Here is an 18,431-nt window from a genome sequence, read left to right on the forward strand (position 1 = left end):
CATTGTTAGTTACAAATTAGAAATTATTATTCAAGATTTAATTTCATGCAATTTATAAAACTGCAGCTTGTATTTAATATTTTGGACAATTTGTTCTAATACCGTGACGAATAAAAAGATATTAGAAAAATGATGGATATTTGGGAAATAAAAATTATTGCTCATAATGTAAAATCAGAATTGTATTTAACGCGTTGTAAAATTTAATTCAACAGAAAATTGACACGATCATTGTTAGTTAGAAATTGTAAATTATTATTCAAGATTTAATTTCATCTAATTTATACAACCATAGCTTACATTTAATATCGTTATATTTAATTTGTTCCAATATCGTGACGAATGAAAAGATATTAGAAAAATGATGGATATTTGGGAAATGAAAATTATTGCTCATAATCTAAAATCAGAATTGTATTTAACGCGTTGTAAAATTTAATTCAATAGAAGATTGACACGATCATTGTTAGTTAGAAATTGTAAATTATTATTCAAGATTTAATTTCATCTAATTTATACAACCATAGCTTACATTTAATATTGTTATATTTAATTTGTTCCAATATCGTGACGAATGAAAAGATATTAGAAAAATGATGGATATTTGGGAAATGAAAATTATTGCTCATAATCTAAAATCAGAATTGTATTTAACGCGTTGTAAAATTTAATTCAATAGAAGATTGACACGATCATTGTTAGTTAGAAATTGTAAATTATTATTCAAGATTTAATTTCATCTAATTTATACAACCATAGCTTACATTTAATATCGCTATATTTAATTTGTTCCAATATCGTGACGAATGAAAAGATATTAGAAAAATGATGGATATTTGGGAAATGAAAATTATTGCTCATAATGTAAAATCAGAATTGTATTTAACGCATTGTAAAATTTAATTCAATAGAAGATTGACACGATCATTGTTAGTTAGAAATTAGAAATTATTATTCAAGATTTAATTTCATCTAATTTATACAACCATAGCTTACATTTAATATCGTTATATTTAATTTGTTCCAATATCGTGACGAATGAAAAGATATTAGAAAAATGATTGATATTTGGGAAATAAAAATTATTGCTCATAATGTAATTTCATTTCATTTATGTAGCTGGAATTCTATTCAACACGTTGTAAAATTTGATTCAACAGAAAATTGACACAATCGCTATATATTTAGAAATTGGAAATTATTATTCAAGATTTAATTGTATCCAATTTATGTGATCGGAAATAGAGTTTAAAAAATTAGAGAAACTGTTGATATTGGAAGACTTAAAATTATTGTTCAAGACGTTGGACGAAGAAGATGTTTTGAAATTTTAGAAACATACCTGGTTATAAATTATAGCAGGTATATTTGTAAGGAAAGAAGAATCGTCTTACTACATTATACCATATTGTATTTATACCGTAGAATTGAGACGTTATAAAATATTGCAACAGATTATACAGATTTGCACAGCTGTATTTATTTTCAATCTTTCATGATTTTCTTTACACTTCGCAGACATTGCATACTGTCAATCGTATAAAAATGTCACCTTGTATCTTCTAATCGATTTACGTAAATCGAAGTAACCTACTTTTGATAGAGAATGATTAAATTGGGAAATAAATTAGTAACTTGCTGAATCGTCGTTTGAGAAAAATATTAATTATATACCATAAGATAGTTAATATCATTCCGCTATTTTTATTAGAGAAATATTCCCGAAACCGTCAGCCAGTGATCGACACTGACAAGAACTGCACGATCATAAATTTTGACTGCTTACACGAAACGTATTGTAAATAGCAACAAATCAATCAGTCACGATATTGAAATCAATCAAAGAAAATTCATTCCAACGTATTGCCCAACCACGATGTACATATATCACTCAGCAGTGCTCTTAAACTTTTGAATCTTCCGTCTTACCAATCCATAAATACCGAAATATCCAATCATGAAACGATAATCGAAAATAAAATCTGTGTATCTATATAATTAAATAAAATCTGAACTGGCAATAAAAATTCGCAAAACTCGCGCACAGATACTTTGTATCTACGAATAGTGGGAAATATTAGGTTGTCTGAAAAGTTTCTTTCGTTTCATAAAGTGATAATAGACGAACAACAATTTCTGTTTTATATCATTTTATTGAATTAGCTATGATTCATTTCCTTCTATTTCTGTTATTACGTTCGCGCATAATCCAATAAACATTGCGCGTCCATAATTTCCTTATAAAACGAAAGAAACATTTCGGACAACCCGATACTTTCGGATCAAATAAATTCGAGCGTCATTTCGAAAAAGTAGTAATAAGAAAAATAATCAGCTTGCGGTTACGTTAGCGGCGCGTAAATTCCCGTTTCCGTGTTATTTTACTTGGTATACGTGAAAAATTCTTGTGAAAAGGGAAGGGGGCGGGGAATGTTCGAAAAAATAAAGCGTCGCGAATAAACGGGACGTTCAATGCCGCAATAACGTATCGAAAAGCATTGTTCCGCCTTGTTCTTGTTGCACGATTAGTCATACGTATTTCAGGCACCCACTTATTTTCGGAGAGCAAAAGAAATATGTAGAGCGCAGCGACGCTGTTAGCGAATGTTAGCATTCGGGGGTTACTAACACCAGCGCGGATGTTTGCACGCCGTGTACGCTTGTTAATTGAGCTTTTCTTTAATCACTCGCATCACGGCATCGTATATATTTGGCCCGGTGAAATGAAATCCTGGCGCGAATATTTTACGCAGCCTCGGCGAAACAACGAAAACGAGACGATTTTTAAGTAAATGGATATTTCAAAGCAGAAGATGATGATTAGTTTATAATTAACAGCCAGAATAATTAGGCTGTTTTAGAGATCATTGAGTATATTTTTGTCGAATATCAGAGAAGAAAAAATGAAAGAACGACGACTAGTTTTGTAATTCATAGTCAGAATACTCAAGTTGCTTGAGAAAATTTGTTGTCCATCCTTATTGAATATTAAACAAAAGCATTGGTTTGTAATTGACAATTTTGGATGTGCGAACTGTATTTTGAGTATCAAAAAAAAAAAAAAAGAAAACAACAAAAAAGGGAAGGATGATGATAATTGGTTTTGTAATTTATAGTCAAGATAGTTAAACTACTTTGGATATTTTTTTTGTTTCTTAAAGATAGTTAGGTCCTTTGCAATTGATAATCAGAATATTTAAATCATCCTGAAATGGAATATATTTTCTTCATTTATTTACGAAAATGGACATACTCGAAGAAAGATAAAACAAATGATTTTCGTTCTTCGAAACAGAATTTTCTTCGAACTAGTGGCAACAGGTGAATTTCATTTTTGAACGGAATTTCTAATCTGGAACCGTTCTTCGGAGAATGTGTCTAATTTTAAAGTCAGCATCGTTAGACATGTCCACGTATATTTATATGTAACATTGTCCGCAAATTTGGAAACACTATTCTACTGCTCTGCTTCGAATTTCGTAACGCATACATACGTAATACGTATATAAAGCAGGATATTGTTACGTTGGAAAATGATGAAATTTACGGGTCTATCGCGAAACATTGCGTAATAATATTCACTATCGAGTTCGTAAACTAAAGAATTAAAGAACCGATGGAAATCAAATATTTTCGAGGTATTAGTCGACATATTTAAAAACATCGTTCTATCGAAACGTTATTTAAAAAAAAAAGCAGAAATTAAGAGAAAAGAAAAATAACAGCAAACTATAAATCAATGAATCGCGTGAATTAAAATGAGACGAAACGATAAATATATATTTTCGAGGGGGAAATTAATATTTTTGGAAGAAACGAATACGCGAACGTTCGTATGCAGGATGAACAGGCTGTTGGATGATGCGGTATGAAAATAGACGGTAAGGTAATCCCGGAATGCGATGGAAAATATGAGTCGACGATCCAAGAATAAACGAGAGAAAAACAAGCGGTTACGATTGTTAAAGATCTCGGTACTATTTCTCTTTTCTTTTTTTACAAAAAACGCGTCATAGCTGTTCGTTCGTTCGTGATATTAAATCGCCTGTTGGATCATTGCGCAATCTTTGCCACTTCTAGTACGATTCACCAAGATTTTTCACCAGAAACGATATTTCACTTTGATGGAAAGCGCCGATCGTTTTACTTAAAATCAAATATTCGCAAAATGGGCTATTAATTGATTTTCAATAAGAATTATTATTCTCACTATCTACATGTATATTTGTTCAAATCTTTTTAACAAGGATTTCCAAAATAATGTCATTTTTTATTTAGTATCTAACTCCAGTATTATATTATATTACATTATACATATATCGTAATTTTGCAATCAGCTTTGCTTATCTCTTATCGTTGCAAAACGATGTAAGCAGTTCTGTCCACTTGCATGGAACATTCCATATAATTAACTTGGATCTTCTGGTTTTCATGTAACAATCATGTACCAAGGCTTTAGACAACGCATAATCGCAAAGTTATTATTACGTCATCTTTCCAACAATATTTTCCAAAATCAAGTTCGTACAATTTGTTAGGTTGTCCGGAAAGTCTCTTTCCTTTACAGACACGTCTTCTACAACGACGCATCTTTGCACAAACGTGAAACCTAATCTGTCGAACGTTGTAATCTTTATCTTGATAGGACAGAATGGATCATACGTAATTCGATAAAATAATATAAAACGGAAAATATCGTGCATCCGTTATTTCCTTATAAAACGAAAGAAACTTTTCGGACGACCTAATACTTTGTTCCAAAGCATCGTTTCAGTCGACAAATGAATGATGTAACGAAACCGGAAGTCATTGTTCGAATTACCAAACAGAAGCAATCTTTCGTTTAATCATTTTGCACGGAATCCAACAAGACGTAATAAGAAGAGATTGCGGGTCTCCTGAGGTTTGGCATGCAACAGTAGCCAAAAATAGTCCTGGTTCGACCAAAATTTACGGAGAAGCTTGTTGATCGAGCGGAAGCATCGTCGCATTCTTTTCATTCCTCCGTTCGATCCGTAATTAGAAACAAATTAAGAGAATCCAGAGATAAACACGATGAAACCGATAAAAGTCGATTCAAAAGACAATTCTGTTTGGAGATTGTTCGTTTGCTTTATTTTTCTTTTTTCTTTTTTATTTTTCTTTTACTAGAAAAAAAGAAACGTTACATTCCGTTGATGTAACGCTCGTTGGCACACTTCCTATCAACTAGGACATTGACATTTAAACAGCTTTGGAGAAGCATTTATCTCGCTCATTCTGTTATATGGTTATTGATCGCAGTCGCTGGTAAATTTAATGGCCCATTTGACACATTCCAGTAGTAGATTCTTTTTATAGTTGTCCTTTTGTATTGCCACCGACACGTGACCTGGATTTTCTTTGTATTTGGCAGATATTTATTGCTTTTCTTCTGGCTTATGATAATTGTTTGCTATGGATCATGCAAGTTCATAAATGTACAATCTCGCGTTCAACGTTATTTAACCTGTCCTTTTATTAACTTTAATACTATTTTTCTCTTTAGGAAATTCCTAAATAATTGTACTATTGCGTTCAGAGTGGATTTTATATAACATTTACCTTTTAATAACAATATAATAAAATTATTTCGGTATATTTCCATTTCGTGAAAAGCACTTCGAACAATAATATATATTTATTTACAATGAAAAACTTGTTAAATCGCGTAATTCCTTAATAAGTGGACTGTTGATGTTTGCGCAAATGTCAATGTTTATGGATAATCCTAAAGAAACTAGAACCTACGTATAGATTGTGTTTCATGTACTAAATGTCATAAACTATACTACTTTAGATATTTTATACATTTCTGCGTATTATATGCATTCTGTCTATTTTTATACCCTTCGACTTGCGATGAATAATTATAATAAAAATTCGCAGTGTACTAATAAGTACTAAAAATATAAATAATTATAATAATAATGCATAATAATAATGCATCTTCGTGTTAACACTAGAACTACCGATAGCTAACACGAAGCTATTTCTACCAGAACAAAAATGAAAATGACTGGTCTTTAAAAAATACGTAATAATAGAATATTTTTATATTTATTGGTTTATTACTTTCGTACAGAAGCACTTCCATGTTGTGTAGTACATTTTTGGTATTGTTAATCCATCTGGGTTTATGATCCCTAAACGAGGGTTGACACATTTATAAAATTGTAGAACCAGTGAAAATGGCTGGTCTAAAAAATACGTAATAATAGAATATTTTTATATTTATTGATTCATTACTTTCTTACAGAAACAATTCATTATGTAGTATATTTTTGGTATTGTTAATCCATCTGGGATCTCTAAACGAGGATTGACACATTTATAAAATTGTAGAACCAGTGAAAATGACTGGTGTGTAAAAAATAAGTAATAATAGAATATTTGTATATTTATTGATTCATTATTTTCTTACAGAAGCAATTCATTATGTAGTATATTTTTGGTATTGTTAATCCATCTGGGATCTCTAAACGAGGATTGACACATTTATAAAATTGTAGAACCAGTGAAAATGACTGGTGTGTAAAAAATAAGTAATAATAGAATATTTGTATATTTATTGGTTTATTACTTTCGTACAGAAGCACTTCCATGTTGTGTAGTACATTTTTGGTATTGTTAATCCACCTGAGATCCCTAAACGGGGATTGACACATTTATAAAATTGTAGAACCAGTGAAAATGGCTGGTCTAAAAAATACGTAATAATAGAATATTTTTATATTTATTGATTCATTACTTTCTTACAGAAACAATTCATTATGTAGTATATTTTTGGTATTGTTAATCCATCTGGGATCTCTAAACGAGGATTGACACATTTATAAAATTGTAGAACCAGTGAAAATGGCTGGTGTGTAAAAAATAAGTAATAATAGAATATTTGTATATTTATTAATTTATTACTTTCGTACAGAAGCACTTCCATGTTGTGTAGTACATTTTTGGTATTGTTAATCCATCTGGCACTATGATCTCTAAACGAGAATTGACACATTTATAAAATTTTAGAACCAGTCATTTAGTGTTAGCATCTAGCGATCTAGCGATCGATCCGGAATTTTCCTGATAACTGATATCATCATATTTAATGATATGTAGTAAAAATTTTAAAAACGCGTGGGAAGTTGTATTAGATCGTCCGAAAAGTTTCTTTCGTTTTAGAAAGAAATGACGGATGCACAACATTTTCCATTTTATATTATTTTATCGAATTACGTATGATCCATTTTATTTTATCAAAATAAAAATCATAACGTTCTACAAATTAGGTTTCACGTTTGTATAAAGATGCATCGTTGTAAAAGACGTGTCTGTAAAAGAATGACACTTTTCGGACAACCTAATACAAAGCGAGGAAACTGGTTAATTCGGATTTGATAAACAGATTGACAAGTACTTTTAAACTTTGTCAAGTACCAATCATTTTGACTGATATTGGTAGAAGTAGCCTTGATAAAAAATTACTTTCTGTTTGAATACATAAAAACAAAATAAAACTCATTATAATATTCTCTTAGTTATCGTTACGAAACTCGTTACATCATTGCGGGAAAAAATATAACACGAAGTAGGAATTTAAAAATAAAATTGTAAAAACCAGTCAACTTCACTGGTGTGGTAGTTCTAGCGTTAATTAAACTCTGTAAGCAATATATACCGATAAATGTTGTAGTAAACGTTGTAACGTAATTTCAGGAGTTCCTTCGCCATTCTATGGGACATATCGGGACCAAAACATCAGCGAAAGAGCGATCGAGAGTTCGCCCAGGTACGTAGCTCTGAGGGACCTGTTTCTACCGCAAGAAAACTACGTGAAAACGACACCTATGAATCGTCAACATTCGACGCGACACGATTCCTCTGTCGCGTGCAACTTGATCGCGGATCGCAGGTAGACTCCGATCGATCGAATCGATCGATATAGCGAATACCGCGGAGAGACTAATCGAGACGTTGTTTCATTTAGTTATCCAGGTGGCAGCTATCGCGAGAGACGAATTACGGCGGAAGAATACGACCAGATAACAGAACGAAATGTGATAGCGCGACGACTCGAGTATTCCAATTTCGAGGCGGACGATTCGTTTCACGATGATTTCTGCTTCGATCGCGAATATTCCCGTTACACATCGTCGAAACCGAGGACACCAGACAAAGGTAAGTGTCGTTCATTTTTATTTGACGACTATGTGAAGGAAACGCGGTAATGTGGTTCCGGTGAATTTCCAAAGTTGTTACTTTTATAATTTAGGCTATTTTTGTGATATTTAAAAAACGATGTTTTAATACAATACAAAAGAGAGGAGATTCGTCAGGTTCTACGATGTTAGCTTTCTAAAAATAGATGATACATTGACCAAGTGTTATACAAAACCAACGGCATCGTGAATCTTGCGATTATCGATGTTCTTGAAAATGTTCAGCAGGGTGACAAATATATACATACATGCGTTTAATCTAAAAAGCAAATAAAAATGTAATATCGTCGCTATAAGATTAATCGACACTGTGTTGAAATTTAAAATCGCGTCTCGATAAGATCCGACGAATCTGATTTATCTTGTTTCTCCCGTGTGGTCTTTATTTAATATTTTCTGATTTTTATTTTTCGAAACATCGGCAATATCTGATTGGCAAGAGTTGGATGTACTTTTTGTGGCTGCAGTATTGTATCTTTAGAAGTTGAGCTGTTGCTAAAATATTTCTAATATTATTTTAGCGATTAATAGAAGAATAGGACGCTTGTTTAGAATATACAGTCATTTAGAAACAGTTTCTGAAAATTAGCTTTTTACCAAGAGGTTTCCTGCCTGTTTCTAGTGATCGACGAAAGAGCAGACATTTTTACTTTCCATAGTCAGATCTGCAAAACGAACGACATCTTCTTACGGTTGCGAATCTTTGCAAGTCAGACTTTTAATTTTTAAAATGTGTCTTTCGTCGATTTGAAAAAGTAGGACAGTTCTTAAGAAGGTAACTTCAAAGCCTTTTCTAAAGAAGATGATTCTTAAAAATAGCATCTCTATCTAACTTCAGCGTGAAACTCTAAGATATTTTCTATTAGTAGCCTCACGGCTATAAAATAAGAATCCAAAATTCTACGTATATCAATATTCCTCTTTGTTTCTCATAATTCTCCAGTTACGCTCAATCTCATCGTCACAGTTTCTGCTCTACCAATTACCAGCCGCTAAAATCTACCTCGTCGTCGCCGCAAAAAGAGCGAGTCGAATTCAGCGGTCCAAAAATACCCTTTCGAAGCCACTCACCGAGTTATACGTATTCGCGTAATCCTTCCTTTTCCCTGCCTCTTAAAATCATAATAACGAACCGCTAATAATTCTAAGAACCGAAAATTTCAAACAAACTCTCACACCCACGTTCGCAATCAAACAACGTCCAGCATCGTTAACCCGTCAGCCGCGACACCGAAATCGCGTTTACTTATTCCCTTAATTTCGACGAGCCACGCCATTCTCGCGTCGCGTATTTCGCATTGCTTGAAAGGTCCCTTTGTGACAAACCTATACGAGACATTCGGTCGCGGGCAAAAATAGATGGACAAAAATAGTGGAAGGTAGGTATCGATGAAATTCCATTAAATACGGCTCGTTTGCGCAAATTTGTAAACTTGAATTTCGATTATTTGTCAATAATTCGTAGGGATATACAGGTTGTCCCAAGAATCGTGATGCAGTCGATAATAGAACGATCCTACGTGGAAGAAAAGAAATTGGAATTACGGAATGAAATTATTTCGTACGAGCCAAGTTCAAGTGTTATATTCGACAAATGTCGAAATTCAATTTTCTCGAAAACGAAACTTCTACGAACCAATTTTATTCTACAGTTTTCATCCGTTCCTCCACGTAGTATCATCGTATTACCAATTGTACCACGATTGCTGAGCTACCCTGTACAATAAACGAAACTTAATTATACGTATAGCGCTAGTACCAGTTCCAGTAAACTCGATATCCACTTCCATTACCTGTCCGTTTATTTCTATCTTTAATAGTAAATTTCGTTCGTGAAAAATATTTTGTACAAAAAGGGTACGAAAATCGTCCGCTAGATCGCAGAGGGTTAAGCGTTGTATAACAAACGTAGACCGCTGAATTTCGATTCATCGGCTCGTGGCAGACAAGGGAGCGTTTCAAAGGCTCGTCTAATTGGCTAACCCACATTCAGGGTCCTTCGGACGATTACTCGCGGTCGTCCGCGAAAATAGCATTCGACGTGCATACGCGCGAGACCAGGTGGGTATCCTCCGTTGATTGCACACGTACAGGAGACAGAACGTGTGGAGGGTACACGAGTTTTTGGTGGTGAGGCGGACGTTGAATCATAGACTGGCCACCCCTCGAGTCACTTCGCCCCCAAGAGGCCCTCGAGAACCGAAATAGACGCGTCGCTATGCGCTACCTTGGCGAAACGCGGTGATTCACTGGTGACCCATCTTTCGAGAGATCCAGCGATCGCCTGTGTTGTCGATCGTTGAGAATTTCGAACTTTAGGCTTTTTATTTTTTTTTTTCTTTTTCTTTTTATTCGTTCGTTCTTTGTTTTACTTTGCCTCGCTCTCCTTTGAAATAAAGGGTTTACCTCGTGGCGATTCGATCGATAGAAATTTGCTATTTCTTACATCAAGTTCTCATTCGTTTGATTATTTGGAATTTTTCAGAAGTTTTGATTCTTCTTACCGTATACAGTTTGCTCGAAACGCGTTGCAAATGGTACAACTCCAGTTTTTCTAATACTAAATTTTCCTCGATGATTCATCCGTTTAGCGGATTTTCTTATCCTTTGAATTTCTTTCTTTTTTTACATCGACTGAATACTGCATAAATGAATCATCGCTTCCATTAATCTGCGTATTCTCAAATTACCTTTTAGTGACATTTTCTAAAATAATACCATTCCCCGTGTAGTATTTAAATTCGGTATATTAATTAAATTTAAGTATCGTAGCATACACTCTAATTTTACATCCATCTTTCTAGAAAAATTGCGATTCTTCTGGAAGATTATTGCGATTGTGTGCAGTTAAAAAATCGACCTTCCCTTTGTAAAATATTTTTAGTATTTTTCGTGGTATTTCTGGTCACATTTTTGATCGACCGATTTAATCGGTTACATGACCCACGCGTTTCAGTTGCTTTATATCAGAATACGTAACTGTTATACATATGATTCACTGTATGAACTAACGTTAAAGCAATTCTGAGAAACAAAATATTTTTGTTCCACAGTACATATTTCCTTCGACTGATTGATTGATACAAATATATTCGTTAACGATCAGCTAGATAAATATATACGATTAATCGCACTGTTCATATGTAACATCAAGAAACTTCTTTCTTTATTTCCTATCGATCAATTTACGAGCTATAATTTCCAGTTTTTACTACGTTTGCAATGCAGATTGTTATTAGCTGCATACGATCAATTTGATTCTACTCTATGAGAAACTGAAGCAACCTGTAACATAGGTTTCTGCATAGAAATAAAAAAATCCATTTGTTAGGAGAAGTATGTGGTTGAGGGGTCGCAATAAAAGCTATCTATGTAATTTTGTTAAGCGCAACGATGCAAGTACAACTTGTACTACTTAGTTTCGATGACTTGGCTCCAGTATTTTTAACGACAAAGGTCATATAATTTTGTGAAATGATGCAGATATTTTCTATGTTTGCATTCGTGAAATGTGTACAAAGACAAATATGTCTATTAGTTAACTAATATTGTTAATCTGTATCTAAGAAACTATGATCTATTCTTCGTAGCAAAATACTCGTATCCATCAACGCGTCAATTTCAAGAACAAGTGGAAACGAGAAGCAAGGTAATAACGTTTCTCGAATATTTTGAATGTATCTCTGATTTTCATTGCCAGTTTCTGGCATCCTGGCGTTAGATGTAACACTTAACGAGTTACATATCCTGAAGGCCAGAAATAAACGAAACAGAATCCAAGTCGTCTACTCGATCTTCGCGTAAAGATACAAAGAATGGAAATATCAAAGTTATTCGGACGAATTATGCCACGTGTACAGATATTAATTACCGGCTAAAGTCTTAAGACTTAAACGAAATTAAGTGAAATTAATACTCTGTTACCTTAGGAGAGCCTTTACTTAGAGTTAGTCAAAAATCCACGAAGACGAAGAAGATTATCGTTGATGTCTGTAGCAATAACTTTATATTGGAATTATTATTAATTAGATATTAGTTAAAAATAATAGAAAAGTCAGTAGAAGATTCAGTGTATCGTTCAACTAGGTGAAAAAACAGGCACCGGGTATGTTTTAAAACACCAATTTGTATCGACTAAAGTATTTGTAGCAGAGAAATCAAGACGAAAGATACTTTCATGAAAGAGTATATATAATTCAAGGAGAAAATACTCCCAAAAAGCAATTCAAATCTGTCAAAATAACATTGTTAAATTACAGGATTTCTATGAAAAATTAAGAAATGCTCATTTTTGCTGTGATAATTCTAGTATTAATATTTGAAACAATAATACTTTACGCTAAAGTTATTGCTTCGTTCGTGTTTACTACATTCTGTGCGAAAGCAGCAAAGTATATTGCTGACTATTCTAAGAAACTCGTCTCGAGCTTTTCTATTCTATCCAATTACCATCTTTCTCTCATTGTTGGATAGTACAGCTGTGTAAATAGAAAAAATAATTAGAAACTTTTGACTGCTGTTGTACACTTTCTTTAACGAAATACACGGAGGAAGAACGGCTTTGTAATATTCAGGCAATTAAACGAGCCAGTGCGGATTCTGCCACGTTACGATTGCAAAAGATCAGCGCCGTACGTTTTCGTTGTGCGTGCGTGTTCTTCTCTCACCTCGTAACATGAAACCGAACGCATTGTACACTGTACACGATTCTTGCTCAGCATAATGTCTGAATTACACGCTCGCGCGGCTGCATCTGACCCACAACTCGCGCTTCCACTGTCAGTTTAAGTAGAGGTTACTGTTAATCCGATCGTTTCCTCTGCCATCGTCCGCTAATTGATCGTCGATCTGCGTTTTTGAAATGTTTACTTCGATACGAGTCCCTTTTTCGTCGATTCGATCGATGACTCTTTGACATTTTTAAACATGAACTTTTGAACTTAAAGCAATGAATCTTTTTTCTTGTCCTTGGAGATTCTTAATTTTCATCATCTTTACTCTTCCTTCTTATCGATATATTTTATAAAAAGATCGAACAATTAAAAAAAGAAATATTACTTTGGACGTCATTTTTTAATATCGTTCGCGGATTGACGTTATCTGTGACCAATATCAACGGAAGTTTAAACAAATACTCTGATCGTTCGCTAATTAATTCTACACTCCTTACAGGAGGCTATGGTAAAGAAAATGTCACTCTTTCTTGATCGAACGTCACGAAAGAAAATTATCGATCTACGTTTTTAATTTATCCTTCCTTCGCTAATAGCATCAGATCCGAATTCTTCAATTCTATTCAAATAATCGTAATTTAAATGTTACCTGTGGTTGTAACTGGTGATCAGACACATACCCGAATTAATTATTCCATTGCCTAATTGGTTGCTTTTCTTAGCGAAGAAGGAACATCGCCTTTCCTACTCGAACTATTACGAAAGAAAATTATCAAGCTACGTTTCTCATTTATTCCATGACTGATATTAACAAATCCAATTATTAGTAAATTATTCAAATAATTATAATTTAAACAACGATTTAAATAAATCCTATCATTATAATTTAAACGGCATCGATATTACTAATCTAAAAGGCGTCTAAATCTAAAAAATCCTAGACGAACGTTGTGCCAACTATTACGTTGCTAAAACGCGTCTTGAACGCGTATTGCACGCGTTTGTCTCGCTCCGATTCTTCGGGATGCGAAACGCTATAACGGTTGGACAAGATTTTTCCGGACGTTCGTCGCGCAAACGCGGCGACTAATGAACAATTAGGAGATAAATTGGTCGCAGACGATATTATCGAGATGAAATTCTAGAGAAGTAGCAATATCGTTTCGAACGAAGGAACAAATTTATGTGCGTCGATGTTGCTTCGACCAACGTAAACCTTCGATCCGAGCTAATGGCTCATCTGGCACGTACGTTGCCCGTTCGACGATAAATCGTTTCATTGTCGCGTTTTAATTTATGGCAGAACACAGGGCGGCAAAGAGAACAAGTATCGGGTTGGAAACATTCGACAGACTGGCCTTCGACAGGCCTTATTCGTCCGTGGCGATCTGTTCTACCAGGAAGATTGTGTAATTTACCATGGGCGACGAGCCGGTCGTTACATCGAGGATGTTATAAAATTCGTTGTTTAATGTTTAATCTTGGATCTACCAAATCTAAGTCGAAACGAATGACGGAATTCGAAATTCCTTGATCTTAATAAAAAAAGAAGTTCCTAACTAAAAATGTTTACTTCTTAAGAATGCGAAGGTACGTATGGCGAAACTAATGTCGATTTTTGGTGAAATAGAAACATTGTCATGTTTCGTCATAGTGTATTTGCATTTATTATAGCATTTATATAACAATTAAATAAATTCAAGAGTATTTCATACGATAAATTGATACTGTGAAAAAGAAATGTAGCATCTGTTAAGAAAATCTTCATCGGAAAATAAGAATACGTGCAAATACTTTTTGTAGTGTATTTATTTTTATTTTTGTTGTATATTTATTTTGCTGTATATTTACTTTTCGTCATGTTTCCTCAGTGTATTTGCATTTATTATAGCATTTATATAACAATTAAATAAATTCAAGAGTATTTCATGCGATAAATTGATACTGTGAAAAAGAAATGTAGCATCTGTTAAGAAAATCTTCATCGGAAAATAAGAATACGTGCAAATACTTTTTGTAGTATATTTATTTTTATTTTTGTTGTATATTTATTTTGCTGTATATTTATTTTTCGTCATGTTTCCTCAGTGTATTTGCATTTATTATAGCATTTATATAACAATTAAATAAATTCAAGAGTATTTCATGCGATAAATTGATACTGTGAAAAAGAAATGTAGCATCTGTTAAGAAAATCTTCATTGGAAAATAAGAATACGTGCAAATACCTTTTGTAGACGCTGTATATTTATTTTTCGTCATGTTTCGTCAGTGTATTTGCATTTATTATAGCATTTATATACCACTTAATTAAGTTCAAGACTTTTACCATTTTAACGAAGGGAATGCTTCGATCTAACTGTAACAAAATTAATACCCAATATGCAAAAATTCACTGGCAAGTGGACCAAGCTTAAAAATAGTAACAACTAAATAACAACTATTTTTGGTATCGAAAATAAAATGATTTTGAACATTACATCACGTGACGTAATCTGTCTGCTCCAGAAGCGATGTCGTTTTAAAGATTCGAGGGTCACGTCCATTTTTTTAAAGGAAATTACATATATACTTTCTCCAAATTTTGTAAAAGAGATACCTATTAAAAAATATAAAAAATTAACAAAAAAAGGAACAATTTTAATCACAGCTGTATAACGAATACAGGAAATTTCAAATTGTGATTCAATTAACATTGAAATGAAGCTTCGTTAAATTTAATTTCAGAAGGTTTCTATCTGACGATGTAAAATTTCAGTGTAACTAAAATTTGATTAAGAAAAGGAGAGTTTTGGTTATCTACGAAACACGTAGAAAATAGTTTCACGTTTAATTTGTAGCATGCGATCCTAAAGTGTCCGATAGATCTTTTGATTTGAAAGTACAAAAATATGCATGTACTTTCAACGTTGACTGTACTGTATCGACGAGAGCTTCAAGAGTCAAATTATCGAGGCCTCGTTATCGAACGAGTCCTTCGGCCCGTCGATCGCACGTGAAAGCGAACTCGTTCGCATTTCGCGCGATCGTCGTCGATTGTCGCGACCAGCCGCTTCGTACGATTTTAGAAGGCTCGAATTCATGGCGCGCATGCACGAAAACGGGGGATGTCTACTGCTAAACTTGGCCGAGCCCGCGTTCGTAGGAGTCTAGATGATTTGTACCAGCGAACTCGAGAAAAAGTCAACCACAAATGCGTTTGAGAGGGACATTTCCGTGGAACGCCAAATAGAAAAAGATGAGATGAGATTTTGCTGGAGCAAAGCGAACAACGAGATCGTAGGATGATACGAAAATTAACTTCAATGAACAATCTCTGGTTAGAAAGTCGAAAGAAAATTTTGGGAGCTTTTGAACTCTTTGGTCATTTTTAAAGATATATTTGTTCGAGCTCGTTTAACTGCAGCAGTAGGTTTCCGTGGAGCATATTTTGTGAAAAATGTAGAATTTTTTTGAAAGGTATACGTACGAGTCTGATGAGTTTCGAGACTGATTTTGGGAAATAGAATTAAGAGCAACTGAATTAACAAATGAAATTCATTTAACTAGTTCGTTTTAAATAAACGAGAAAAATTGGACCAAAGTTTCTGTATAGATGTTTATATGATAATTAGTAGGTAAAGAAGAAGACACACTAGTTTTATTTTGACAATTACACTGCTTACATTGGTCACCTAATTCATTGGTAGCAAGTCTGCACAGGCAACCGACAACTTGAGAAAACAATGGGTCGCACGTAACGTAATAGACAACATTAGGGCAATCTCTCATACTATTATTGGCCTAACTGCATCGTCGATTATACTTATCCCTTCCTGAACTTACATTAACAATTCCATTCAAACCTCTCGTATGAAAACTCGTTCAATCGTACCGTCCAGATTTCATCTTTATCAAACTTTTAAAGCTTCAATAATCAAATAATAACTAAAAAGATATCAAAGTAAATTGTCGAAATTCTTAACTGTTTGCTTGATTATATCTCAACCATGGGCGACAAGCCATCAAAATCCGTCAGAGCAAATTCGCCACACTATAATTACTACAGAAACATTAAATTACCGAAGTTACTACTGAAACTACTTAATTTCAAAATTAATTACAACGGACCATTATGCATCCGTGTCTCGTAACTCACTTTTTATTAACCTAATATTAATATAATTTTAGAAAAAAAAAAAAAAAACTCTAGTCGTTAGGAAAAAAAACCCTAACTGTCATCACGAGCGCAATTGCTCCAAATTCAAGCTGGGACTATGCATCCTCGTGCGACACGTCGTCGTAAAATCTCCACGCCAACGCTCCATTCGAAAGAGCGAGACGTAACATTATCGTCTGTTGTCGAGAAAGGAGATCGAGCAGGAAAATTAAATGAAAAAAAAGGACGAAGAGAAGAAGGAAAGCGAAGAACGTAAGCAGAGGTAGAGAGACAGAGACAGAGGAGACGGAGAAAAATGCGAGAAACGAGCACTGGACGAAAGAGAGGAGCACGCCGGCTGCACGAGTGCACGCGCGACTGTATGAGAAGCGAAGAGGAAGGAGAACGTGTCGGAGAAAGGGGCTGAGACGAACGGGGAATGGTTTGAAGGGGGGAGACAAGAGCAAGGGTGTGAGAAGTGCGTAGATGCGTGGGCGTCTGTCAGTGAGCGCGAGAACGCTGCGTGAACCGCGCGTCGACTTGCGGCTCCGCTTGAGCCACGGGTTTCTCGTTTCGAATTAATCGTTAACAGGATTCGATCGATTTGAGTAATAGACGAGCATCAACTTGCTCGAATGGTAGAGAATAATCGGGTAAAGCTTGATTCACGTTAGCGATCAAAGGTACGGTCAGATGACGATCGATCGAAAACGATTTAAAATTTAAGATTTTATCGAGGCATTTGTACTAAACCGTGAGAAACGATAAAATCCTGTCGTAGTCTCTTTCATTTTTATTCGTTCGCTCGAAGAAAAGACAATGTCGTTCTCCAACTATACTTCGTGACTGAAATCGTATAGCTCGCTGTAATTCCATAGAAATTCGATTGAACGCTGATCCTCCGTGTTCCTTTTCGACTGTTGATTTTGATCAGTGAGAAACCAACGCCACGGTCAACAGATTTTCATTGGAATCGATATACTGTGAATGCTCTGGTTGGATCACGAGTAAGCGATTTTCACCGGTGCTTGACTTGACGTAATCCGAGATCGCTGGTGTGAATCAAGCTTTAGGAAGATTTTTAAGTAAAGCAGAGTTTTGATAGTGACGATGACAGTTTAAATGTTCGAATGCGAAATTTCACTTGGATCGCGGTTATGGCCTTGCACGAGGAACGGTTGTTTTCTAGTAAATAGTACATACGGTGCCTACAAAAAGTACTTGTGCACATCCGCATTTTCCGACGATGCGCGTTCTTCTAGCTAGTCCTACATTTCGTTTTCACAGTATCGTATTTTTGCTGTCATACGCAAGTGCTATCGAACAGTACAACGTATCGTATAGAAATACGCTAGTTTTCCTAGCTACTCTATGTATGTTGGATTAATT

General features: G+C 34.4%; 1 protein-coding gene and 1 long non-coding RNA gene across 11 annotated transcripts in view; one reads left to right on the plus strand and one right to left on the minus strand.

Moving 5' to 3' along the window:
• Positions 1–18,431, plus strand: part of Sls (sallimus) — a 255,332-nt gene that overhangs the window by 97,549 nt on the left and 139,352 nt on the right. For 3 of the 10 annotated variants that reach the window (XM_072020351.1, XM_072020367.1, XM_072020358.1), the window contains exons 1-2: positions 7,782–7,924; positions 8,000–8,190. In XM_072020351.1, the coding sequence (XP_071876452.1) occupies positions 7,860–7,924; positions 8,000–8,190 (256 nt within the window). In that variant the 5' untranslated portion in view covers positions 7,782–7,859. Of the gene's footprint in view, positions 1–7,728; positions 7,925–7,999; positions 8,191–18,431 lie in introns of those variants that run through there. The other 7 variants (XR_011802169.1, XM_072020412.1, XM_072020425.1 and 4 more) reach the window with 6 other exon arrangements.
• LOC139996784 (uncharacterized) lies at positions 8,656–9,625 on the minus strand. Its single transcript, XR_011802367.1, has 3 exons — positions 9,136–9,625; positions 8,829–8,896; positions 8,656–8,726 (listed from the first exon to the last, which is right to left on the minus strand). It is a non-coding gene; the product is annotated as an uncharacterized lncRNA (long non-coding RNA).

The sequence above is a fragment of the Bombus fervidus genome, chromosome 2, assembly GCF_041682495.2.
Source record: "Bombus fervidus isolate BK054 chromosome 2, iyBomFerv1, whole genome shotgun sequence".
Classification (NCBI taxonomy): Eukaryota; Metazoa; Arthropoda; class Insecta; order Hymenoptera; family Apidae; genus Bombus; species Bombus fervidus.